This window comes from Cydia amplana, chromosome 22 (genome assembly GCF_948474715.1).
Source record: "Cydia amplana chromosome 22, ilCydAmpl1.1, whole genome shotgun sequence".
NCBI classification, from domain to species: Eukaryota; Metazoa; Arthropoda; class Insecta; order Lepidoptera; family Tortricidae; genus Cydia; species Cydia amplana.
In genome coordinates, this window is record NC_086090.1 from 968,433 (window position 1) to 995,288 (window position 26,856).

The 26,856-nt window shown below is 42.8% G+C and overlaps 1 protein-coding gene across 1 annotated transcript in view; it reads right to left on the minus strand.

Annotated features, from left to right (window-relative positions):
* Positions 1 to 26,856, minus strand: part of LOC134658490 (serine/threonine-protein kinase WNK1) — a 62,922-nt gene that overhangs the window by 20,836 nt on the left and 15,230 nt on the right. The window contains exons 6-25 of the mRNA XM_063514176.1: positions 25,852 to 25,957; positions 25,201 to 25,303; positions 24,556 to 24,728; positions 23,513 to 23,623; positions 22,420 to 22,529; positions 21,425 to 21,582; positions 18,358 to 18,446; positions 17,484 to 17,627; positions 16,190 to 16,354; positions 8,451 to 8,547; positions 7,450 to 7,541; positions 6,938 to 7,112; positions 6,093 to 6,314; positions 5,692 to 5,901; positions 4,524 to 4,775; positions 1,708 to 1,875; positions 1,036 to 1,176; positions 357 to 556; positions 279 to 289; positions 89 to 209 (exon numbers count right to left, since the gene is read on the minus strand). Of these exons, the coding sequence (XP_063370246.1) occupies positions 89 to 209; positions 279 to 289; positions 357 to 556; positions 1,036 to 1,176; positions 1,708 to 1,875; positions 4,524 to 4,775; positions 5,692 to 5,901; positions 6,093 to 6,314; positions 6,938 to 7,112; positions 7,450 to 7,541; positions 8,451 to 8,547; positions 16,190 to 16,354; positions 17,484 to 17,627; positions 18,358 to 18,446; positions 21,425 to 21,582; positions 22,420 to 22,529; positions 23,513 to 23,623; positions 24,556 to 24,728; positions 25,201 to 25,303; positions 25,852 to 25,957 (2,848 nt within the window). The remainder of the gene's footprint in view (positions 1 to 88; positions 210 to 278; positions 290 to 356; positions 557 to 1,035; positions 1,177 to 1,707; positions 1,876 to 4,523; positions 4,776 to 5,691; positions 5,902 to 6,092; positions 6,315 to 6,937; positions 7,113 to 7,449; positions 7,542 to 8,450; positions 8,548 to 16,189; positions 16,355 to 17,483; positions 17,628 to 18,357; positions 18,447 to 21,424; positions 21,583 to 22,419; positions 22,530 to 23,512; positions 23,624 to 24,555; positions 24,729 to 25,200; positions 25,304 to 25,851; positions 25,958 to 26,856) is intronic.

Consider the following 26,856-nt stretch of genomic DNA (forward strand, 5'->3'; position numbering starts at 1 on the left):
CCAGGTAAGTGGGATAGTGCAAGTGGCGCTAAGTTTACTTGTTTCCCTACTCCCCACCTCACATGGCGACCCCGCCATCACGACCTACCTAAAGTTCATCATATTGTGAGGCAGCGACTGCCCCTGCTCCTGACGTATCTGGTGGTACTCCCTACGAACTTTCTGCATCTGTTGCAGCCGTTGCAGGGCCATATACTGGTTGAATTGCCCTCAAACTTTTTTTAAAAACTGATAGTATGCAATACTCGTTTACTGATTTTCCCTACTTCCCAACTCACTTGCTGAATGACTGTTTGCCGCGATACTCGAGTTTATTTGTGTCCTACATGGCGACCCTGCCAATATCAGAAACTTACCTAAAGTTCATCATATTGTGGGGCAGCGACTGGCCCTGCAGCTGGTGCACCTGGTGGTACTCCTCGGGCTTCTGCATCTGCTGCAGCTCCAAGTACTGGTTGTACTGCTCCACGGACATCTGCGTTTGGAGGGGTTTTTGGTATTCGTTGACTAGTTGATCGTGCATGTCCGCGGAGCTGATCTGGCTTTGTTCGGAGCCCTGGAAATGAAAATAATTGCTTAATCACTACATAGTATAAAACAAAGTCGGTTCCCGCTGTCTGTCCCTATGTATGCCCCTATGTATGCTTAGATCTTTAAAACTACGCAACTTTCGTTCTAAAATGACAAGGAATTGGGGCAATCGAACCGCCATTTTACCATCTGGAATACAAAAACACTGTTTAGTTTTAATTGTGTCAAATGTGTTATAGTTTCGAGGTCAAATGTCACGGAGCGCCTTCGTCAGAAGCCGAAGCCCGTACTACAGGAGGAAGATTATTGCCAAAGCGTGATAAGGTGGTTGGAAACCCCATAATTGTAATTTTAAGCCAAAGTCCAACGTAGAGCCGAAGGCTGCAGTTTGCAGCTGTTGCAGTAGTAGGGTTTTACCTGTCGCTGGTACAGTAGTATGGTTTTACCTGTCGCTGGTACAGTAGTATGGTTTTACCCGTCGCTGGTACAGTAGTAGGGTTTTACCTGTCGCTGGTACATAGGCCTCTGCGCGCGCAGCATCTCCTCGACCCTGAGCTGTTGCTGCCCCATGAGCTGCTGCTTCTGCGCGTACAGCGCCAGGTTCTGCTGGTCGAGGAGGTTCTGCTGCGATTGTAGTTGCAGCTCCTGAAATATAATGAACATATTTAATTACAAATACTTAAAATATTCAGGTTAAACGTTGATTTAAAAATTATTGAGAAAAGAGATTAGTTAGAAAAAGATGGGTAGTCTATCTCGCCGCGAGATACTATGCTGCTGGTGCTGGAGCAGCTGTCGTACACCTGCACGTCACACCGACCTGCTGCGCGAGGTACTGCTGCTGCTGGAGGGTGCGGATGTGCTGGGGGGAGAGCGTCTGTCCGGGGACCTGGAGCTGCTGGTGCGTCATCATCTGCTGCTGGAGGGCCAGCTGTTGCTGGGCCACCATGTGCTAGGGGTGCTGGAGCAGCTGTCATACACCTGCACGTCACACCGACCTGCTGCGCGAGGTACTGCTGCTGCTGGAGGGTGCGGATGTGCTGGGGGGAGAGCGTCTGTCCGGGGACCTGGAGCTGCTGGTGCGTCATCATCTGCTGCTGGAGGGCCAGCTGTTGCTGGGCCACCATGTGCTAGGGGTGCTGGAGCAGCTGTCGTACACCTGCACTTCACACCGACCTGCTGCGCGAGGTACTGCTGCTGCTGTAGGGTGCGGATGTGCTGGGGGGAGAGCGTCTGTCCGGGGACCTGGAGCTGCTGGTGCGTCATCATCTGCTGCTGGAGGGCCAGCTGTTGCTGCGCCACCATGTGCTTCTGCATGTTGAGCTGCTGCTGCGCCTGGTTCACCTGGAAGTCATGAGGTTTTAGAATAACAAAAATTTTGAGACGGTATAAAACCTAATAGGTCAGGTTTGACCGCGCGAGTTCGAAGAGTCTGCTTCAGCTCGGGTATTACTGCTTTTCACCCTATTCTCGTGAAATTATACAAACACTGACTTAATATAAAAGAAATAGACACACAAAGCAGAACAAAAACGTCAACAAATGTGGATCCCAATGACGTTTCGCACCATTTGCATTGATGATAAAAACGCTTACGTAAATTTTGAGTCAAGATAAATGTTTCGTACAGAAAAGAGCTTAATGTCGTAAGCATTAAGTGTCAAATTTGCAAACATAAGTACCAACACTGTTAAAAAATTTAGTCCGATGGCACTAAACGTAACGTATTTACGTCAAACAACGTCAAACGAGAATAATGAACGAATGGAGTCACTTTGGTACACTTTAATATATACATATTGTATTACAGGAAAACCAATTGAAGTAATAAATAAAACAAATTTAATTTAATCGAGAGCTCAAATAAAATTAATTCGTGGTTCAAATTCAAACAAATTATTTTTTTAATTCGTAAGTATAAGTTTTTTAAGTCGTATGGTATACGTTCTTAAATACTAATTTCCTTGAAATAAATTCTACTTATTAAATAACTGTGTATTTGAGATTTACTCATAGCACGGGTGCACGGGGACATTTAGGTACTGATTGGATTTTTTTTTTATAAAGTCTACCTATACTTTACAAAAAAAATCCTGTGGTTGTCACTGTGTTCAGACAGGTTTAGCATTTACAGTTAGTCGATATAAGCCCTTATTGGTGGTGTATATGTCGGAAACAGGGAAATAGGCCGAACACACAAGTGCCGTTTTGCCTTGTTTAAAACTGCATCACCCCTATCTCTTGCTATAATTAAATAGCAGTCCACTTTGCACGTGGCATAGGTTTTCTTGGAAATCTTGAATTTAAACATAATATTATTCCTTATGAATTCCATATAAAAATATAAAAAAATATTGACCTCACATTGCCTCATTAGATTTTTGTTCCTTGACATCCCTTGTTTGATACTAACAAATTAATTTATTCAAAACCATATAATTACCACCAGATTACATAAATTATGTAATGCTATCCAAAGAACTAACCGAAAGAAATACATTCCATCCTTTTTCCTTGTTTTATCATTGTTATTTTTACATATTTTAACGGCACATTTCGTAATTGTAGACAACTTCACATTTGAGCGTTTCAAACAAGACTAAACGAAAAAGTGATGCATGATCTGTTTTGACATTACTTTTGTGGGGCCATTTTTGGCGGCTGATTGGGTATCCAGTTATTTATACTATATCAATGTATACAAATACAAATAATTTATTGAGAAAAGTATAGTAGTACAGTGGGTTCTCTTAAAGACTAGGAATTTATAAAGACAAGTGGTATACAAATGCCTGATGTAGAATTATGTGAGCAGGTTCGAAAATTAAGATCAATGTGGGGAAGACCATCTGCGCGCTCTTCCACCGCTTCCGACTCTTGCGTATGTACAAATACTTCACTTAAGCTTTGGATTCCTCCGAAAACGGTGCCGTCATATTATTATATAGCGTTGACTGACGTCACTAGAACGTTGTCTATGTAAACAAGATGGCGCGGTTTCCTAGACGGCGTTACGTTACGTTGATTGCCAACGTAACGTAAGATGACGGCCGTCATGACGGTGTCGATAGTTTCGTGAACGTTTTATTAGATAGCGGTGACGCCATTTTGGAATAAATGACACGAGATTTGAATAAGTGATTCCGTACTACGATTATTTTCCTCTTCTGATGATATTTCATCCTCCAAGTAAATTATAGATGATCAAGCAAATCTTGTCAGTAGGAAAAGGCGCGAAATTCAAATTTTCTATGGGACGTTATCCCATCGCGCCTACATTTTTCAAATTTGCCGCTTTGACCTTGGTGGATGACGGTGTGTTATGACGCCGTGGTACTTTCCACATGTCGCCACCGTAAAGACGGCCGTCTTTTGCTGCCGCTATATGACGGCCGTCATATGACGGCACCGTTTTCGGAGGAATCCAAAGCTTTACAGAAGGTCGGTAGACTGTGTCTGAGCCAAGCGAGGTCTTCTCCCCATTGACCTTATACGGTTATAAAGGTTCCGTACCCAAAGTACGTATTATAAGACTCCTCTGTCCGTCCGTCTGTCTGTCCGCCACCAGGCTGTATTTCATGAGCCGTGAAATTTTCACAAACGATGTATTTCTGTGGGCGCTATAACAACAAATACTAAAAAGTACGGAACCCTCGGTGGGCGAGTCCAACTTGCAATTGTCCGGTTTTTTTAAACTCGAATTTTCAAAATGGCGGAGCCATGGAGCCACTGATTAATATATGCAAGAGCAATATTACCTGTTGTTGCGCCTGCGCGACTTGCTGGCTCTGCGCCAGGATGTTGGGGTCCACGTGGAAGATGTTCTGGGGGATGTACTGCGCCTGCTGGTACAGCTGGTTCTGTTGCAACATTACCTGTTGTTGCGCCTGCGCGACTTGCTGGCTCTGCGCCAAGATTTTGGGGTCCACCTGGAAGATGTTCTGGGGGATGTACTGCGCCTGCTGGTACAGCTGGTTCTGTTGCAACATTACCTGTTGTTGCGCCTGCGCGACTTGCTGGCTCTGCGCCAAGATGTTGGGGTCCACCTGGAGGATGTTCTGGGGGATGTACTGCGCCTGCTGGTACAGCTGGTTCTGTTGCAACATTACCTGTTGTTGCGCCTGCGCGACTTGCTGGCTCTGCGCCAGGATGTTGGGGTCCACCTGGAGGATGTTCTGGGGGATGTACTGCGCCTGCTGGTACAGCTGGTTCTGATGCATTTGCAGCATCTGTTCTTGTTGTTGCTGTGAACAAGAAAAACATAGTAAGAGAAGATAAAGCGGTGGTAGCCGAGTGTATATGACATCCGACTTTCAATCCGGAGATCGCGGGTTCAAATCCTGGCTCGTACCAGAGTTTTTCGGAACTTTTCGGATCATTTGATATTTACCACCAGCTTTTCGGTGAAGGAAAACATCGAGAGGAAAGCTGCATGCATCTGCGAAGAAATTCAATGGTGTATGTGAAGTCCCCAATCTGCATTGGGCTAGCGCGATTCAATTCCACCACTGCAAAGTAATGTAACGGTGCTGCTAAAAGTATTTAGGAGTAGTATTTTCAGTAATGTAATATTAATATTACAGGCAATTAATGGATGACAGGTAAGACGATGTATCTCAGTCGGTTCTATTCTCTTCGACAACCCGGGAACTGTAGGGTATCTGAAGAAAACTTACCCTACCCTAATCTTAGCAAGAAAACACAATCGCAAAATAAATATCTCGTTTGTGAGCCCAACTGATACGACGCCACGGGTGTTTGTTGCTCAGACTTAGGGTCGGTTGCACCAAACCATCTGTCACCGTTAAAGCGTTCACTAAATATTGTATGGGAAGTTTCATAGATCTCTGCTGCGTGACGTTGATCAGTCTGTTAACTGCGGTTAAACAGCTGGAAGGGGCCACAACCCCTGGAGTCTACAGACCTTTTTTTTTTTTAATTCTTAAATTAACATTTACAGTCAAGCTACACATGTTAAAAGGAGTGACATTATATAAAACATTGAGACCAACAATTTACTTAAGTGCTAATTATTATACAATTATACATTGATTGCGGTCGGCGTCGTTATTGACTTTAGGTATCGCCTACTAACTGCCAAAAAACTAGCTTCAGTGCTTCATTGGAATATGTCTAGTTCGCTGTCGCTGTCCAATATACCTGTTGCAGCTCCTCTTGCTGCTGCGGCTGCTGCTCCGACTCCGATTCCTTGCGCGCCTGGAGACTGTCAGGCCGCTGGATGATCTGCGCCAGCACGTTCTGGAGGTTCTGGAGCGACGGGTCCAGCTGGTTGGGGGCGACGGCTGGAGGTGCGATGAAGTTCTCTTGTGTCAGCTGCTCTTCTAGCTGCTTCTGCTGGATGGCCACCGCCTGCAAAAAGGTGTATTAGTATTATTGGTGCTTTTGATTTGTAAAATTGCTGATACTTTGAAATTATACTTAAAAATGTGAGTACAAAAATGTGTCCATATGAAATCTCGAAATTAGAAATTGGATGCCTAAGGTGATACGCGTGTTTGGAAGTGTCCACTGCTGTAAGACCTGGAGGTTATCTCACACACCTGCTGCGCTATGATGTTCTGCTGCTGCTGTATAATGTGCTGCTGCAGCGCCTGGTGCTGGTTGCTGATCTCATTGGCGATGCACTGCTGGCTGAGCAGGCTGTTCTGCTGCGGGTCCAACTGCTGGGTTTCCAGCTGTTGCGTCTGCTCCAACATCTGCTGCTGATTTCGAAGGTTCTGCTCCATCAGGACTTGTTGTTTCATGTTCTGTTCTAGCAAAACCTGGAGGGTAAAAGAACTTTTAAGATATATACATGATCATATGTTTTGGGATGTAACTGACGATTTACCTGTCGATAACTACAAAACTTAGCACGGTGGAATGTGGGCCAATTCTTCATGACAGATGCTCATGAATTCGCTAATTGATTTCATCATACCTGTTGTGTATGCAGCTGTTCCTATTGATAGCATGCGTCAAAATAGTATGTGTTTCAGGTGCGTTATTAAAATTATCATTCTAACATACTGAAAACGTGAAAAAGTGCCAACTGTACTATTTTATTTTTATAACGATTCTCTCAATTGTGGATCAACCGATAAATATTATTGCTGTACCTGCTGGTTCTGCAACTGTGTGTGCGCAGCCGCTGCCACATTACATAGTTGCTGGAACAGCTGGGTCTGCTGTAACCTGTAATATACCTGTTGTGCAACATAACCAGCTCAAGGTTGCTCAGCGTACTATAGAAAAGTGCTTTGCTGGGAGTTTATCTTACCAAGTTTACCGACATAGCTCAGTAAATTAGCAAGCTGAAGTGGCAAGAGGGGTCTGGAAAAGAGGCGATGATAAACGCGGCGTGGCGCGCTGTAGCTAGTTGACAAAGACTGATGATGATGGATACCTGCTGGTGCTGCAACAGCTGGTGCGGGGGAGGGGCGGGCGCGGCGGGGGAGAGGCGCGCCTGCTGCCGCAGGTTGTGCTGCAGCAGCTGCATCGCCTCCTCGCTGTACTGCTGCTGGAATTGCTGCTGGAACAGCTGCTGCTGCGCTTGGAGGAGCTGGGATTGCTGGTCTAACCTGGAAGACATTTTTATTTTTCATTTGCAAAATAATAACTGCAGTATGGGGTTTCTTGAAAAAATGGGTATATGTATGTAGTTTCTAAAATATTAACATTTCTCGATTTGCAGGAATCCTTAAGCTATGGTAAGTGCATACCATCACGCGGGCTGGATGCTTGTTTAATTACTTACTTACTTGGCTAGCGCGATGACACAAAATGTGTCTTGGCCTCCAACACAAGAGCACGCCACTTCGCTCGGTCCAGAGCGGTATCACGCCAGCTTTCGCAGCCCGGAGATCTGCCTCTCTTGGTAATAAAAACTTATCCACAATAATAATATACAAGACTTACTGTACAGCCGCTAACGGTTGAGTTCCGACGCCGTTTAAAAGTCCAGATGTTACTTCTACAGGTCCAACTTGTTGGTTCTGGATCATTTTAACCTGGAATGAATTCATACATTTACAATACAATACAAATCCTCTTTATTGCACAACCTCCGAATAAATGTACATGGAAACACAAATAATACATGAAGACAGAGGTAAACAACAGGCGGTCTTATCGCTAAAGAGCGGTATTTACAGTTTTGGTCTATATCTACCTACGTTTCAAGTCCGTGAATGCGCCGGCACGCTGCACATCATATATTCATACCTTTTTAAGGTTGCATTTTAACTACCTCTTGGAATTTCAGTTTTCATACCAGTAGGCATAGCACGAGTGCGCCAAGACAGCATCTCGTGGACGACATAGACTACCCATCTTTTCCCAACTGTATCAATTAGAAAGGGGCTGGTAGTCCATCCGCGTGCGAGATACTGCCGCGGCGCATTTGTGATAAAAACTTTACTTTTTTGTAACGGTTTTTGGTTCAAAAATCAAGGCTTGTTTGTGGGGTTAAAACCATAACCATTAAGGCCCACTTGCACCATCCCATAAGCGGTTAAACCGTTAACCCAGTGTCAAATTGTACTGGTTACCATGGTATCTCCAGGTTTAACCGGTTAACCCCGGGTTAGTGGGATGGTGCAAGTGGCGCTGATAGGTGCTAAATGGCATTCAAAATAACTAAAATAAAGTTACACAACTTTGGGAACAAATCATTTTATTAAATATTTTGATTTGTGTTTTTCCACCAACCGCTACCAACGGCGTGGTGTGGCGGGTTGGCCAAGGGGTTCAAGGCGTTAACCCGGATTGCTGATGACGCCGGTTCGAATCCGGCCTTAACCACTGGAGGGCTTCGTCACTTTTTCCTTAATATATGACATCTATTTCAGTTTAAAATAAAGTTGTCACAGTAAGTTACTAAGTACAAAGTACGAGAAGCCTAAGTGTTCCGCGCCTACCTGCCTTAGCTGCTGCTCCAACAACATCTGCTGTTGTCTGTCCTGCTCTATCAGCTGCTGGTTGAATAGCATCTGCGTCTTCTTCTCACTCCTCTCCCTGGTGACAAAGATTTTAAATTGAAGATATACGTATAATAAGTTTTATTTTAGTAGTTTAGTAAGCTTTTATCGCAGACTAATTTTCTTTCTATTCGAAACGATTCTAACAAACCTCAATGACAGAGTTCCTCTGGCCACCCTTAGTCTCCATAATCAAATCAGCTTGAAGCATTGTCACCGGACTTTAAAAAATATGTCAAATTTTAGCTCGATGTAGTTGGTCGAAAAATATAGTTGGTCAAGCAAATCTTGTCAGTAGTAAAAGGCGGCAAATTTGAAAAATCGCGAGTATGCAACACTACTTTTGAATTGTTCGAAAATCGCGTGTTATTCATATCTCATCTGTGGAACTATTTTATTTACTTTACATCGTTGTTCGATGTACATTTCTGCTTTTGGTTCGTTTCCTAGGGATACCATACTTTAGTTTGCTTTACGTTGCTACTGACATATCCAGCTTTTTACATTTCGCATAGTTCGTTACTTACATACTCGTACACACGAACATAGTATCTTAGGGCATTCGGACCAAGCGTTAATACAATTTTGGAGACCGTAACTTTTGAGGATATTTTGTTTTTCAGTCTGCCTATGTACTCGTATTGGCAAGGTGTTTATATTGATTGTATTTTCATAATGACGGCCATTCTTCGCACGCTCTATCATTTCTTTGCTATTGCATGACATTCACCTTTAGTTTAGACTAGAGCAGGGGTCTCCAAACTCATTAGTTTATGTTTTATGACGCGAGTCGCATATTGATACATACCTCAAATACCTTTGCTCGGAAAACATTTGAAAACTCAAAAATGCGCGTTTTCCCAGAGGTAAGACCTAGCTAGATCGATTTTTACGCCCCCGAAAACCCCCATTTAGCAAATTTCATCGAATTAGTTAGAGCCTTTTCCGAGATCCCCGAAATATATAAATATACAAGAATTGCTCGTTTAATATTGATACGATTTGATATCTTCTTCTGTCCATTTCCACGTATAAATATCAGAAATGCGGAGTACGTGAGCTTTATTGTTTCATAAATGTACATGAAGGTACATAATTGTCTAGTTGTGTAATTAATATAATAATGCACGCATTAAAATAACAATCGTAATATCGAGTCAATAATTTCTAGTCAGCAGCACGCAAGGTCGCCGGTAAACAGTTATCGGACGATCAATGTTAAATGATAATGAACTGTAACCCTAAAGCATTAAGGTTCAAAGTGAAGGAGTTGAGTTGATGTTGCCCGGGCAACGATTTCATGTTTCTGTGGAGTTACTTGAGATGGCTTAAAGCTGTAATTTACATCTAGACAGGTTTGTAGTTGGTTTTCGGTCTGGTATTAGGTACGTACCTAATCCATTACGTTTTGATAAAACGTACTGGTTCTATACAGTGTTGGCCGAACGTTAATTGCAATTGATCATTAAGCAGTACAAATTGAATCGTAAACCGTAACGGACGGTTCAATTTATAATAGTTAATGGTCAATAGTGGATACTTCTGGTGAAATATACAATTTCGTTTACATGAGGAAAATTACAACTAAAATAAATAATTAATTATAAACCAAAGGAAAGTCACGAATATAAAACCTGATTTTTTATATGTATATGGTGCTTCTTTACCGCACTAATGCTATAATAAGCATACTACGTAAGTATGTATGTCGAAAACTTAAAGGCCCCTGTGTACTGTAAAACGTTGTAGGATAGATGTGCGAATATTCGCACTTGTAGGTACCGTAAATCGTAATGTACTACAAAAAAAAATAGTATCACACTAAATGGGCAGATTTTTTTTTTCGCAAGATACATGTCATTCAACAACAAAAAATCGGTTTATGTCTTGTTTGTTTGTAACATAACAAAGCAAATAATATAAACAATTCAGATTCGCATATATTACTATAAACAATTTACAGAAGTATATGTACATTATTGTTTCACACTTTTCCAATGTATACTAAACCGGACTTACCCTGTATGACTCCCAAAGAATGCATTTTGCAAATAATATATGCAAAATATAGTAAATTATTCACTATATGGAGGTCAGGGAAAGTGCATAATCACCTCGAGAAACATAATTACTGTTACTCTATATAAATGAATATCAATTTCATTATTAATTTTTAAATTCCAATGATTTCTAAATCGATCGTACTACGCATACTTTAAAAAAACTTTCCAACACTCTCCCGTATCCATAAAAACTATCAATACTTGAAAAAACTTTCCAAAAACTGCCAGCTTTTTAAGAACTTACACACAAACTCTGTTGCACACACACAAAATCACCGATCACTACACACTTATAACATATCGCTAACTATACACAAAATTAAAGTTACTACCGATGTCCATACTCGACAGAGACGCGTGGCGTTCGGTTACCGACTGATGGATATCACTTACGCTATTACTCAAGCGAGCTATCAGCTCCGCAAAACTAGTATAAAATGAACCTCGAATTAAATAAATCCCTTAGCTTTGAGTTCATTATAAGTTAGGTCCCCACTGACAACCAGCGCTGCGGCTTACCGTAGCATTACGCTGAGTGGGGGTCCTTTTTAACGTCCATCTCATCTATGTCTTCTATGTAATTAACTGGTTTGGTTAGACGTAAATAAATGTGTTATCTTTCTTCTTTCTTTCTAAATATAACATAATCGGGTCACTCGCGTATTATTAATTCGTATAAATCGCTCAACATGTTCCTCTTAAATGATCCTCGAAAATTGGATCGAAACATGTCGAGCGGTTATTCTTCTTAATAATACATATTGAGTAACCCGTTTAAAATAATTTTAACATGTTCGATTCTCACGGGAGTTTTATAGTTAGAATTGAACCTTGAATTGGTAACAATTTTACACATATTTGGATATCTGTATATTGGATCGCTTGAGGCAGACTCGCATGCGTAAAGAGCTATTATCTCAGTGTATTTCAACAAAACAGCCTATAAAATATGGGCTATCAAAGCGCATATGCCCTTTTACTTTTGCGTAGTGTCAAAGCAAAACAATGTAAATTATTCGCAAGCGAACACTCTTATTAAATTCAGATAAGGTTTATATTGGCATGATTGAAGTGGAAGAAAGTTTGCTTCAATCGCGAACTAATTGGTGGAACACATTTACTTATTAGTTTAAAAAGCCCTATAAAGTTAAGAGTGTTATATAGCTCATATGCTCTTTTACGCAACGCTAAAGCAAAACCATGTAAGAAATGCATGTGTTTGCTTTTTTATTGCTTTCTAATATGGTTTAAAATGGCGTGATTGAAGTGAGTTTTTTTTAGTTAATGATTATACATGTGAGGAAAGGTTTAATTATGGAGTAATTTTATGCGCTTTTGTTTACAGTTTGTTTTTATTACATACGGTAACAAAGCTATGCGTCGTTTAGGCAATAAAATAATAACATGCGTGTTTAACAACTTAAATTGTAAACATGATTGTGAGGATGTGTGTTTGATACTTTCTCACGCATAAATTACCAAGCGTATTTGGTAATCAGATGGTTCATGCTGTAAACTTCATAGATAGCCTATAAATACAAATAATATAATAAGGTATTTGACTACTAGTCAAATCAGTTTCTTTTTTCGAAATGTCAAAACGATTTTGCTACTAAGTAATTTATATAAAACACTAGCATGTGACGTCACAATCAAATTACCAACTCTTTATAGTTTCATACGGGTTTTAAAATAGAAATTATGTCTAAAAATAACTGCTGACTGCGTTTCTCTATTAATCTTCTGGTGATTTATTTCATGCACGGTGTAAAATAATTTATTTTAAATACAGTCAAATACCATATAATGGATTAGGATATAGGACTCTTTTTATTCCAGAATTCATCCCCTACTGGGGTTAAATAGTGTTTGGAAGAGAGCGATGAACCGTGGACGAAGTCACGAGTAATAACTAGCTGTTATAAAGTACAGGAAATATTCAAGAAGAGCGTAGGTACTCCTAAAGGCCGGCAACGCACTTACAACCCCCCTGGTGTTGCAGGTGTCCATGGGCGGAGGTAATTGCTTACAATCAGGTTATTCATCTGCTCGTTTGCAAAATAGTATAAACTAATTTTAAAGCAAAAATATATATTACAGTCAAACACAGTGCAGCGGCGGTAGCGCGGTCGCATTATTATCGCTTATTTATTATTATTATCACCATGCCTGTCACGTTCTAACAAGTATGTAGGTGCGTAAGGGACGGGCATAGTGACAGGCGATAAAAATGGAACCATGTTGCGCCCGCTGTTGATATGGTTGATGTTATCGTCGAAAAAGTGACGAGCGATAGCAATAAATTGTGTTCATATTATTTTAGCTGACTTTCACATAGTTGACCTTTGTAATCTTATTATTGTACAGGGATAACTTCTTAATATATTCCACGCTTAAACGCGTGTTACAAAATTTGAATTGGCAAAAATCTATTTATATTTCATTTCAGTTAACGTGCTCGTAAAATTGACCTGACAGCTGACACAGGCGTATGTACGGTAACCATATTAATATTTCGTGGCCGTATTATGTAGGTAAACGTTATATAAGTTTAAATTAGCCTGAACGGGCCAGTGCTCTTGGGAATTTGAAAGTTAGACGGATTTTTTTATTTTAAGGCTTACATAATGAAAACCGCAAAACTACAATAAAACTTCGTTTATTAAATAAATATGTAGTTTTCAATTCTGTATTCGTAACATCTGTGGCCAAACCTTGGAAGATTGATGTTATATAAAAAAAACCTTCTTACAAAAGATATTTCTAATTTTGAACGTCACCACAGAATAAATAATAATATACAGAAGGTTCACTCTCTAACAAATATCGTCTATTACGACAGATATGATCGCTAGGTGGCGCAAGCGCGAGCGGGCATCCGTTCTGTAGCAGTGCGCGGCAACTACTATGGCTAGACAACAAAATTGGTGTCGGGCGCATGTACTTGTAGCGACGTGACGAAATCGCGGAGTGAGCCACGCCTGCCGTCACGTAGTCTTGACGTCAGATGCTATTGGTTACTTACTCGTATTTACAAACAAGGTACAGACTGCCGAATAAGAATAAGTAATCGTCTCGCTATCTACCTCACTAATAGCAGGCGTGTCTCACTCCGCGATTTCGTCGCTTTGCTGCAGGTAGCTAAAAGTACATCCGTTCGGCCCCAATTTTGGGGAAAGCCATAAGCCGCGCGTGGCGCTGTCGCCACCTAGCGGCCATATCTGTGCTGATCGTAACAGACGCGTTTTGTTAGAGAGTGAGTCTTCTGTACTTAGTACTATTATTTATTCTGTGCTAATAGTTCTGAAGCTATCTAAAGAAAACCCAAGGACGAATCTATATAGAACATCTGTTAAAGGTCGCGATTTTGCATATCGCGTGACTGGGGCGGATTGGTAAAGTTCATTACAACCGATATGCCAAAGTAGACGTTAAGATAAGCGATCAAAGTTGTAATTCGTCTGGACGGCATGCCGTCTACGAGGTATAATCCGTTTGCTGAAATATTATGGCATTTCATTGAACTGTGTTGTTTCTTAGGATTTTTGATCACGAAACTTTCGTCTTTCAGTTCTGATTTATTTCAATCGATTTTGTTTAGGCAAAGTTTATGCTCTAAATCTCTGGTTTCCTGGGATAGCGGTGCCGTCATATAGCGGCCGTCTCCATATAAAATTATACGGCTAAATATAGATGGTGTAGTATTTTGTATGGAGACGGCCGATATATGACGGCACCGCTATTCTAGGAAATCAGAGCTTTATGCATTATAACTGTCGACTAATTCCTATTTTTATTACATTATAGGGTAATTGACAGTATTTAAAATAAATTATTTTACACGATGTATGAAATAAACCACCAGAAAATTAACAGAGAAACGTAGACAGCAGTTATTTTTAGACACAATTTATATTTTGAAATCCGTATAAAACTATAAAGAGTAGGTAATTTGATTGTGACGTCACATGCTAGTGTTTCATATAGATGTCATAGTAGCAAAATCGTTTCGACAGTTCGAAAAAAAAACTGATTTAGTCAAATACCCTAGTAGAACCGTAATATTAAGAGTTGTGTTCAAGTAAAAATTGCAGGAATGTACTTGTCTATGGCTGGCTGCGTTGCACGCAACACCGTATGATTAGAAACATCGAGTCAGGGTCGCTGCTGATGCAATAGATGATTGCAAGGGTTTGTTATTACGCGTATCGCGTGTTGTAAGCTTCCGTTACAGTATGATTTATTTATTCTCTTATGTCATCGCCATTTAATCTCGAAATGTTCTAATCTTAACTGAAAATAGAAAAGTGACACATGACTTGTTTATCGCAAGTCGCAACCCAGTTTTTCCAAGCATTAGTTAAGCTGTAATGCTAAAATCTGGAAAAGAAACCCTTTTTTAAAACCTAAATGAACACGCTCCGCCCCTACTGCCCTGCTAAGCCTTAGAGCGTTATTTCAAAAGAAAATTCATTGCTAACTTATACTTTAGTTTCTATTACTGAGAATTCCATTTTCATAATCATTTGTTTTTGAGATAGCGCTATTCGGCTTAGGAGGGCAGCCTAGCACAGGTTAAATGAGCATGCTCACCTCATGAGACATGATGTGGCGATTTTACTACTATTCGTTTAGAAGTACTTACTCGGTGCGGACTCTCTCTTCATTCATCAGTTACAACACGGTTTATAGTGTTATATTTTTTGCCGAAACCGAAGGCTCGGCGTTTGTGCCATCAACGAGGAAGCTCCCCTCTCTTCTTCCTAATCGCTTATAGTACAAGGGTGCAACCTCTAAGCGATTAGGCAGAAGAGCGGGGCGCGTCTTCGTGGATGACACAAACTATAGTTTCGGCCGGATCGGAACCTTCGGCCGAAACATGATTTTTATGCCGAAACCGAAACTGAAACTTAGGTTAGCACTAAAGTGTCATTCTATGGAACTTGCTATGTACCTAAACAAACCGCCATATTGAAATTGTCTCTGAACGATGAATTTACTAGTGACTTTTGTTTACATAATTAGCAAGTTCCATAGAATGACACTTTAGGAGAAACTTTCATCAAGTGGGTCACACTAGAAACAGTCCTCGGTCACGGCTACCCTTAAACGAACTTGATGCCTTTCTTGCTGACTGGTAATGGTGGGAAGTAACGAATGCGTAACGGCTCAGGCCGCGTAGCCAAGATGCCAATCGCTTACGCTCCGTAGCGATCGAAACGCAACTGTCACTGTCGCACTAATATGGAAGAGTGATAGAGAGACATGAAGCTTTTCGTTGTCGAAGCGATAGCGATTGTAACCTTGGCTAGGCCGGCAGGAAAGATCAACATGTACTTCGTCAGACCTTCAACAAAAAGGGACCAAACTGAAAACCAGCGCTGGACGCGTCTAGCACATGCTGAGCTTTGGTACCCACGGCCAACATGTCTTGCTAAATTTGATTACCTATTAGATTAGACAATAAGTTAATACTTAATCTAGAATAAGTTAGTACATCCTAACCTAGAATTTAGGTATTGTCTGTATTGATATCTTTTTGTACCATCAACCTATCATGTTTTGGCAATAAAGTGATTTCATTTCAAGTGATTTAAATTCATATATATCACTAACCTCGTCAAGCTTATAAGCTGCGACTTGAGCAGCTTGAACACAAGCCGGGCGTCTTCCTCCATGATGAGGCCGGCCTTGGCCATGTCGGTGGCGACGTCCTGGCAGTCGTCGCGGTCCATGTCGAAGTCGAACTGGATGGCTTCGTTCTCTTTGTGCGTGTACGATCTGTGGGTCGCAACTATATTTTAATCTCACTTCTAAAGCTTTGGATTCCTCCGAAAACGGTGCCGTCATATTACGGCCGCTATATAGCGTTGACTGACGTCACTAGAACGTTGTCTATGTAAACAAGATGGCGCGGTTTCCTAGACGGCGTTACGTTACGTTGATTGTCAACGTAACGTAAGATGACGGCCGTCATGACGGTGTCGATAGTTTCGTGAACGTTTTATTAGATAGCGGTGACGCCATTTTGGAATAAATGACACGAGATTTGAATAAGTGATTCCGTACTACGATTATTTTCCTATTCTGATGATATTTCATCCTCCAAGTAAATTATAGATGATCAAGCAAATCTTGTCAGTAGGAAAAGGCGCGAAATTCAAATTTTCTATGGGACGTTATCCCATCGCGCCTACATTTTTCAAATTTGCCGCTTTGATCTTGGTGGATGACGGTGTGTTATGACGCCGTGGTACTTTCCACATGTCGCCACCGTAAAGACGGCCGTCTTTTGCTGCCGCTATATGACGGCCGTCATATGACGGCACCGTTTTCGGAGGAATCCAAAGCTTAACCGGCCATATCGCGTCAGGATAAAATAAAATCGAAAGTTTAAGTGTAAAGATGATTGCGCAAGCACTTTAGACCCCGGGGAGTTGGGCGAGTAATTTGTAATTAAGTATTTGCACGATAAAGCAATCAGTTTCGCAATATTTATTTAATTCCTTGACAGAATTGCTAAGATTCTGTCGATCTTCGAGAAAACTTTCTGTAACACATCAGAGTGCACTGATTTAAAAAATTAAATTATACAAGCGGTAATAGCGTGCGATTTTCAATTTCGCGGGTTCAAACCCCGGCTCGTACCGATGAGTTTCACGGAAATTATGTACGAAATATCATTCGACATTTGCCAGTCGCTTTTCGGTGAAGGAAAACATCGTGAGGAAGCCGGACTAATACCAATAAGATCTAGTTTACCCTCTGGGTTGGAAGGTCAGATGGCAGTCGCTTTCGGAAAAACTACCTACGCGCCAGTTCTTGGGATTAGTTGCCAAGCGGACCTCAAGCTTCCATGAGCCGTGGCAAGCGTGGGATAACGCAAGGAAGAAGGATAAGGATCACTAACCGCTTCTTGGGGTCAATGATCTTAAGGCGGAACTGTATCTTTGCGATGTCGGAAGAAGTCACCAGGTCTCTGCCGACGATCTCGAGCCGGAGGCCGATGTCCTCGCCGAAGAACTCGTGGTTCAGCAGGTCCTTCACTTTGGGCCTGGAAAATACAGCGGTATTCAGTTTTTTATAGGAAAATCTCGGGTTCCTATACCAATGGGATCTTTATTCTGATACAGTACAGTACAGGAGGATTTGCATCAGAACGTCGCATACCCTCCTAAGACCCAACGTCCTACCTATAGTACCTATTCAGTTCGATGTAATTTAAACCATGTTCAATTGGAACAGAGTCGCTTTTGCTTAGTTTCGTCATAGAAAAATATAGTAAGACAAGAGTGCTCACTCCATACATCAGTTTTGATCAGTTTGGCATCAACACTGATGTATGGAGTGAGCAATCTATGTATTTTTCTCTATGGTTTCGTTCAATTTTCAAACATCGCAAAATCGACTCTATTACCTACAATTTAGGTTCAAATTTCAGTGGCAAATTTAAGATGTTTCGTTTGTACGGCTGGGCCTTAGGAGGATACGCACGCTACTTTTTTAATACTACGAGAAGGAGGCGATTGCACTAAAGATCCCGATGGGATCCCGAAGGAAGTTTGACAGCGATTCAGGGACGAATGATGCTGTCAATTTCTAATGTATGGCACTATCCCTTTCTGCTATTTAGGGTTGTTAAAATTCAAGTCATTATCTTATCTGCGGTCGTGCACGCAAAGGGACCTCAAGTTGTGTCAACCCTAATAATTGCTCGGAGCAATGCTGAGCCGAGAACGCCCGAAAGAAGGAATGTCGCGCCCTGGTACAATGTGAACACTAACCGATCTCCTTTGTCTGGCTTGATGCACGATTCGATGATGTCTTTCACTTCCGGTATCGCCACTTTGTCCAAACTCTGCGGTTTCACCCCCTACAAACAAAACAAATTAATATTAGCATCTATACTTGGTCAACCAGATCTTGACAGTAGAAAAAGGCGGCAAATTAGAAAAATGTAGGCGCGTAGGGATATCGTCGTAGGGATATTTGAATTTCGCGCCTTTTTTTACTGACAAGATTTGGTTGACCAGCTATAAATAACGATAAAACAACGTCTGATACTTTTAAGTCGGCTTACAGCAGCTGCCGAATGTACTTCTACTGTCACCCTATGCGTTACTGAACAAAGTGCAATTTTGATAGACGCCGCATCGCACTTCCACGTCAATCTAAATTCGACCCTACATGTATGCACATAAGATGCTTACCTACACGACTTTCCTGTAAATCTGCGCGGGTCTACTAAACCTCGACAATCGACCCTACGTCTATAGATATAAGGTTGGTTCACCGACAGAACTGTCCAATATCGCCTCTCGAGAACTCGCCATGAACACTCTAAATGCGACCCTAAGCCTATAGATTTATGGTTCAACTCCCATCAACAGTACTTTCATCCGGGCTGGCTCACATGGTACACCCTGACTTCAACCTTAACTCAATAGTAATAAAGCTTCTTTCTCACTGAGACGACTTTCTTGTATATCTGCGCGGGTCCGCTGCACTCCGAGTAGGGATACTCGCCGGTGGCCATCTCGAGCATGCACATGCCGAACGAACGTCCACTGTCACTCGACATTCGACCCTACAGCTGTAGACATAGGGTGCACTCACCGAGACGACTTTCTTGTATATCTGCGCGGGTCCGCTGCACTCCGAGTAGGGATACTCGCCGGTGGCCATCTCGAGCATGCACATGCCGAACGAACGTCCACTGTCACTCGACAGTCGACCCTACAGCTGTAGACATAGGGTGCACTCACCGAGACGACTTTCTTGTATATCTGCGCGGGTCCGCTGCACTCCGAGTAGGGATACTCGCCGGTGGCCATCTCGAGCATGCACATGCCGAACGAACGTCCACTGTCACTCGACATTCGACCCTACAGCTGTAGACATAGGGTGCACTCACCGAGACGACTTTCTTGTATATCTGCGCGGGTCCGCTGCACTCCGAGTAGGGATACTCGCCGGTGGCCATCTCGAGCATGCACATGCCGAACGAACGTCCACTGTCACTCGACAGTCGACCCTACAGCTGTAGACATAGGGTGCACTCACCGAGACGACTTTCTTGTATATCTGCGCGGGTCCGCTGCACTCCGAGTAGGGATACTCGCCGGTGGCCATCTCGAGCATGCACATGCCGAACGAACGTCCACTGTCACTCGACATTCGACCCTACAGCTGTAGACATAGGGTGCACTCACCGAGACGACTTTCTTGTATATCTGCGCGGGTCCGCTGCACTCCGAGTAGGGATACTCGCCGGTGGCCATCTCGAGCATGCACATGCCGAACGAACGTCCACTGTCACTCGACATTCGACCCTACAGCTGTAGACATAGGGTGCACTCACCGAGACGACTTTCTTGTATATCTGCGCGGGTCCGCTGCACTCCGAGTAGGGATACTCGCCGGTGGCCATCTCGAGCATGCACATGCCGAACGAACGTCCACTGTCACTCGACATTCGACCCTACAGCTGTAGACATAGGGTGCACTCACCGAGACGACTTTCTTGTATATCTGCGCGGGTCCGCTGCACTCCGAGTAGGGATACTCGCCGGTGGCCATCTCGAGCATGCACATGCCGAACGAACGTCCACTGTCACTCGACAGTCGACCCTACAGCTGTAGACATAGGGTGCACTCACCGAGACGACTTTCTTGTATATCTGCGCGGGTCCGCTGCACTCCGAGTAGGGATACTCGCCGGTGGCCATCTCGAGCATGCACATGCCGAACGAACGTCCACTGTCACTCGACATTCGACCCTACAGCTGTAGACATAGGGTGCACTCACCGAGACGACTTTCTTGTATATCTGCGCGGGTCCGCTGCACTCCGAGTAGGGATACTCGCCGGTGGCCATCTCGAGCATGCACATGCCGAACGAACGTCCACTGTCACTCGACATTCGACCCTACAGCTGTAGACATAGGGTGCACTCACCGAGACGACTTTCTTGTATATCTGCGCGGGTCCGCTGCACTCCGAGTAGGGATACTCGCCGGTGGCCATCTCGAGCATGCACATGCCGAACGAACGTCCACTGTCACTCGACAGTCGACCCTACAGCTGTAGACATAGGGTGCACTCACCGAGACGACTTTCTTGTATATCTGCGCGGGTCCGCTGCACTCCGAGTAGGGATACTCGCCGGTGGCCATCTCGAGCATGCACATGCCGAACGAACGTCCACTGTCACTCGACAGTCGACCCTACAGCTGTAGACATAGGGTGCACTCACCGAGACGACTTTCTTGTATATCTGCGCGGGTCCGCTGCACTCCGAGTAGGGATACTCGCCGGTGGCCATCTCGAGCATGCACATGCCGAACGAACGTCCACTGTCACTCGACATTCGACCCTACAGCTGTAGACATAGGGTGCACTCACCGAGACGACTTTCTTGTATATCTGCGCGGGTCCGCTGCACTCCGAGTAGGGATACTCGCCGGTGGCCATCTCGAGCATGCACATGCCGAACGAACGTCCACTGTCACTCGACATTCGACCCTACAGCTGTAGACATAGGGTGCACTCACCGAGACGACTTTCTTGTATATCTGCGCGGGTCCGCTGCACTCCGAGTAGGGATACTCGCCGGTGGCCATCTCGAGCATGCACATGCCGAACGAACGTCCACTGTCACTCGACAGTCGACCCTACAGCTGTAGACATAGGGTGCACTCACCGAGACGACTTTCTTGTATATCTGCGCGGGTCCGCTGCACTCCGAGTAGGGATACTCGCCGGTGGCCATCTCGAGCATGCACATGCCGAACGAACGTCCACTGTCACTCGACAGTCGACCCTACAGCTGTAGACATAGGGTGCACTCACCGAGACGACTTTCTTGTATATCTGCGCGGGTCCGCTGCACTCCGAGTAGGGATACTCGCCGGTGGCCATCTCGAGCATGCACATGCCGAACGCGTACACGTCCACGGACTCGTCGTAGTGCTCCTCGTACATCTCGGGCGCCATGAACTCGGGGGTGCCTGCTCAAAACAAGAAACTGGTTAAAAACAACGGATTGCACTCAGGGAGTGCCGACAGAAGTGAAAACTCAATGACTATTGCAAAATGCACTATGTATAATTGAGGTTAACGCCATCTAGCGTTAGCGTTAATAACTTGAAACACCTAAGGACATCACTGTTAGTACTCTAGTTATATTAATACCAGTTAGAGTGTCCGTCTTACGGTCACGTGTCCGTCTTACGCTGTCTCGAGTTTAACATGTTTTCCCCACCTCAAAAAGTGCACAGCGCCGCTAAAGAAGTTTTCACTTCAAAAATTTGAAATTAGAAATATTGCCGACTGTCATAATTTGCAGTCAACTACTCTTTATACTACAACAGCGGTTCTCAAACTTTTGTGACGACGGAACCCTTTCGGAAAGCGAAATATTTGACGGAGCCGAAAATTAAAAACGTTCGTTCGTCCCTAGGGGTCCGCGAGGCACACTTTGAGAATGGCTGAACTACACGATTTGAACCAACCTAAACTGCAATGTATCGTTTTTCACATTCCTATGAAATCTTTTGTCTGCATCTTGGGGTTCAGCTTGAGGGTACCATAATTTATTTATTACAACAACATAGCAGTATAATTTTGGCTATATAGTGTACTTTATTCACTTCCTTTTATTGATTCAGGTGTGTATAGATTTTTGAGTGAGAGGGATAGGGATATTGCAAGAACCCCCTTTTTTATTGGCACGAAGAAAAATATAACTTGAAGATTTAGGTCACAAGTTGGTAGATTCTCCAACTCACACAGTCCCTATAGGCTAGGCTTTTTATAGATTTTTTTTTATGTAAGCTACAACTCACCGATGACAGACTTGGCGAAGCTGCGGTTCTTGAGCGTGGCGAGGCCGAGGTCGCCGATCTTGACGCTGCCTGTCGTGCCAGTTATGAAGATATTATCGCATTTCAGATCTCTGCACAGAAAGTTCAACTTTACACACTATTACTAATCTAATACCTTTAAACGAGAAATTCTTGTATATTTATTTATATATATATTTCGGGGATCTCGGAAACGGCTCTAACGATTTCGATGAAATTTGCTATATACATTTGGGGGCAAAAAATCGAGCTAGCTAGGTCTTATATATTATGTCGCCTATTCTTCATTAATAAGGGTCTATCCTAGATACACCCTGGGCACAGAATAAATAATAGTACTAGGTACAGAAGACTCACTCTCTAACAAAACGCGTCTATTACGACAGATATGACCGCTAGGTGGCGCGAGCGTGAGCAGGCGTCTTTTCATAGCGGTATATTATAAGTAGTAAAACAGGAAACTACATTTGACAGCTGAAGTAGATGTCACTGTACCAGTCCGTACATTATGCGGTAACTCTGGCTGTCAAAAGTTGACGTTTGACAATTCTAGTGGCAACAAAACAGCTGCCAATGAAGCACGAATTTTTCTTGGACTACCTCTTCTACTACCAATAAGTCTTTGATCTCAGGGTGGTCATAGAGAAATATAGTAAGACAAGAGTGCTCACTCCATCAGTTCAGACTATTAATTTCAGTGTCTACATCTTGCATCGAGTAGCGGAACTATCAGTACTGCTACTTGACAATAGATGTAGCACCGACCGGAAAGTCTTATCTCAACAGCATAAGACTTTCCGGTCGGTGCTACATCTATTGTCAAGTAGCAAAACTGATAGTTCCGCTACTCGATGCTAGATGCTAATAGTCTTTTTGGTACTAAAACTGATGTATGGAGTGAGCACTCTATGTATTTTTTTCTCTATGGGGTGGTATTCCACCTGTCCAATTTCTTTGTCCAATGTGTATTTTGTCTCACGTTTTGGTTAATGAGAAAGTGAGACGCAACGCACATTTGACCAAGATATTGGACAGATGGGATACCACCCTCAGCTAAACGTCAGGAGGGTCATACCTATGGATTATAGGAGGAGTCCTAGAATGTAGAAAGTTGAGCCCCTTGAGGATCTGCCGGCACCAGGACTTCAGCACCTTCGGGTTGATTCGCTTGAATCTTCGAAGGTAACTGGAAAAAAAACATGGATTCTCATTCACCGCTAAACCTCGATTTTCCTAGGATAGCGGTGCCGACATATAGCGGCCGTCTCCATACAAAATTATACGAATAAATATGGATGGTGTAGTATTTTGTATGGAGACGGCCGCTATATGTCGACACCGCTGGCTTAGGAAACCAGAGCTTAAGGGTGGTATTCCACCTGTCCAATGTGTATTTGCGTCTAACATTTTGCTTAGTGAGAGAGGAAGACGCAATGCACATTGGATAGCATAGTTTTCCAAAATAGTTCGTTTTATGTGGATTCAACGTTCATGTTTATTAAACAATAATGTTGTATGGAATTTATGTTTAACGAGGTTGTTTATTTATATCGACCACGAGATCAACTCACGCACGACTATATGAGGATGTTGCAGTTTGTTCAACATATCGACTGACGGAACCAGCAACAACAGTCAACTCACGCTTTAAGTGTCCCGGACAGCATCAGCTCCGTGATGAGCACGATGTTCTTTTTCTTGGCCACGACGCCCTCCCAGTAGTTGTAGAAGCGGACTATATTAGGATGTTGTAGTTTGTTCAACATATCGACTGACGGAACCAGCAACAACAGCCAACTCACGCTTTAAGTGTCCCGGACAGCATCAGCTCCGTGATGAGCACGATGTTCTTCTTCTTGGCCACGACGCCCTCCCAGTAGTTGTAGAAGCGGACTATATTAGGATGTTGTAGTTTGTTCAACATATCGACTGACGGAACCAGCAACAACAGTCAACTCACGCTTTAAGTGTCCCGGACAGCATCAGCTCCGTGATGAGCACGATGTTCTTCTTCTTGGCCACGACGCCCTCCCAGTAGTTGTAGAAGCGGACTATATTAGGATGTTGTAGTTTGTTCAACATATCGACTGACGGAACCAGCAACAACAGTCAACTCACGCTTTAAGTGTCCCGGACAGCATCAGCTCCGTGATGAGCACGATGTTCTTTTTCTTGGCCACGACGCCCTCCCAGTAGTTGTAGAAGCGGACTATATTAGGATGTTGTAGTTTTTTCAACATATCCGCTTCCTCGCGGAAGCGAAGACGCTCCGTCTTGTTCAGCTTTTTCTCCTGAAAGGAAGGAAGAGAAATATATTTACTGTAGAAGTTGTTATTTCAATGAAAATGCAAAAAAAACTGTTTGCGCATAAGTGTAGTACAAAACAGAAACAGTATCAAACCACAATACTGATGGCCAAAGTCGACTATATGAAAAGATACGGACTGTACGATAAATGGCGGAAAAATAAGTGATATGACGCATTATAATAAATAAAGAGGGTTCATGGGTGTCTATATTGTTGCACCTGTGAACGGGTTCTAGATGACATTAAAGCTCTCCAAAGAGCCTCTACGTGTTGGATCTATATCCCCATGCAAGCCTATCAAAGAACGGGATTTATAGGCCCGTGAATAAAATAAAAAAGCAGGTATATAAAATAGATTCCGATGATTTGATTTTGCAATTGCATAAAAATTCGTAAAGTGCGATCTAGTAAGTTCAGAGCGCCATCTATTGACTAGTTGTTACACTGAGACGTACCAGCAACTCGCACCAAGCCACAGCGACGCCAGTCTGCGTGTCGAGCCCGTGGTATACTGTCTTGAAGGACCCGCGACCAACCTCCTTGTCGTATTTGAAGAACCTGCAAAACATGGAAAACGTTTAATGAATTTTTAAGTTAATTAAAAGACGTGATATTATTAAACTACACCGTAAGTTATCTATAGACAGGATTTCGCTAACATATTAAAAATAACTAATGATTTCCCTTTAAAACGTTTATTAAGCCTACTGTTTAAAACTGATAGTCTCAACTCAGTCTAAGTAACTCTAATTTATGCCAGCCCTGGCCGCCCTGACAATGGCGACGACGAGTGGCAGATGACGTTGTCCCCGTGGTCTCGGAGAAGATTGGCTAAAGTTGATCTTCTAACCGCGCGAGTTTTTCGAACTACCCGCACTTGGTCTTGTTTATCAGCTTGAACGTTTTGCGCACTAGGGATGTTATGTCGACACACAACACTAACGATATTCGATTTATCGACTGTCGATATTCGTATACGCTTACATTTACTAATGACTGGATTTCCCAGGCCACGGGGACAACGCCGTCCTCGAAACATCGGAAGTCAATCTTAAAACTTAGATACGCGATTAAGTCCCGTTGTACAATTTAATAAATAAATGTACCGGCCGCAGGGCGACACCCCGATCGGTTCCTCTTCGTCTTCGTCGGGTTTCTGCTTGTCTTTCTGCAGGTCCAGCTTGTCCAGCTCCAGGTCCCCGTACACTAGCCCTGGGGAGAAATATCAATTTAACATTTTTGTGGGGCAACAGCGACTTTTACATATCACCGTTCACTATATCGTTATCTTATATAGCGATATAGTTAACCGTACTATACTTCGTTTAGAAAGAAGGTAAGCGAAATTGACATGTCTTTTAATTGAAAAACGCTTTTTAAATATCAGTAACTTATACTTATGAAAGCAGAAGAATATAAATGATCGTATTAGATTCATAATTGTTACATATTTTCCGTGACTTATTTTTAAAAAATGTTTTTTTAATTAAAAGACACATCAAGATTGTTTACCTTTTTTTAATGCTAAAAAAAAGGAACTATAGTAGTAACAGTAACAAGCCATCGGCCCGCAGTCTGCACCGGTCCGTCACCGATAACGCAAGCTCCTGATGATATTACTCGGTACCGAGTGGAACATGTCGAGCGTTTTCGACTTAAAATACGTGAGTGACCCGTTTTTAATATATTTAATATGTCTGTCTCACGGAAGTTTTGTTATTAAAAGTGAGTTTAGTCACTAAACTTAACAATTCACTACACCTTATAAAACAAAGTCCCCCGCAGCGTCTGTCTGTTTGTGTGTTTGTTCGCGATAAACTCAAATACTACTAAACTACTAAACGCATTTTCATGCGGTTTTCACCTATCGATAGAGTGAATCTTGAGGAAGGTTTGTGTATAATTTGTTAACCCGTGCGAAGCCGGGGCGGGTCGCTAGTACAAGTATAAAATACATCCGGTAGCTTTTTAGATGTGCAGTGGACAAATATAATAAACACTGATTTAAACTTTCACGATTTTTACACATTATTAAATTATACAACGGGACTTAATCGCGTATCTAAGTTTTAAGATTTACCTCCGACGTTTCGAGGACGGCGTTGTCCCCG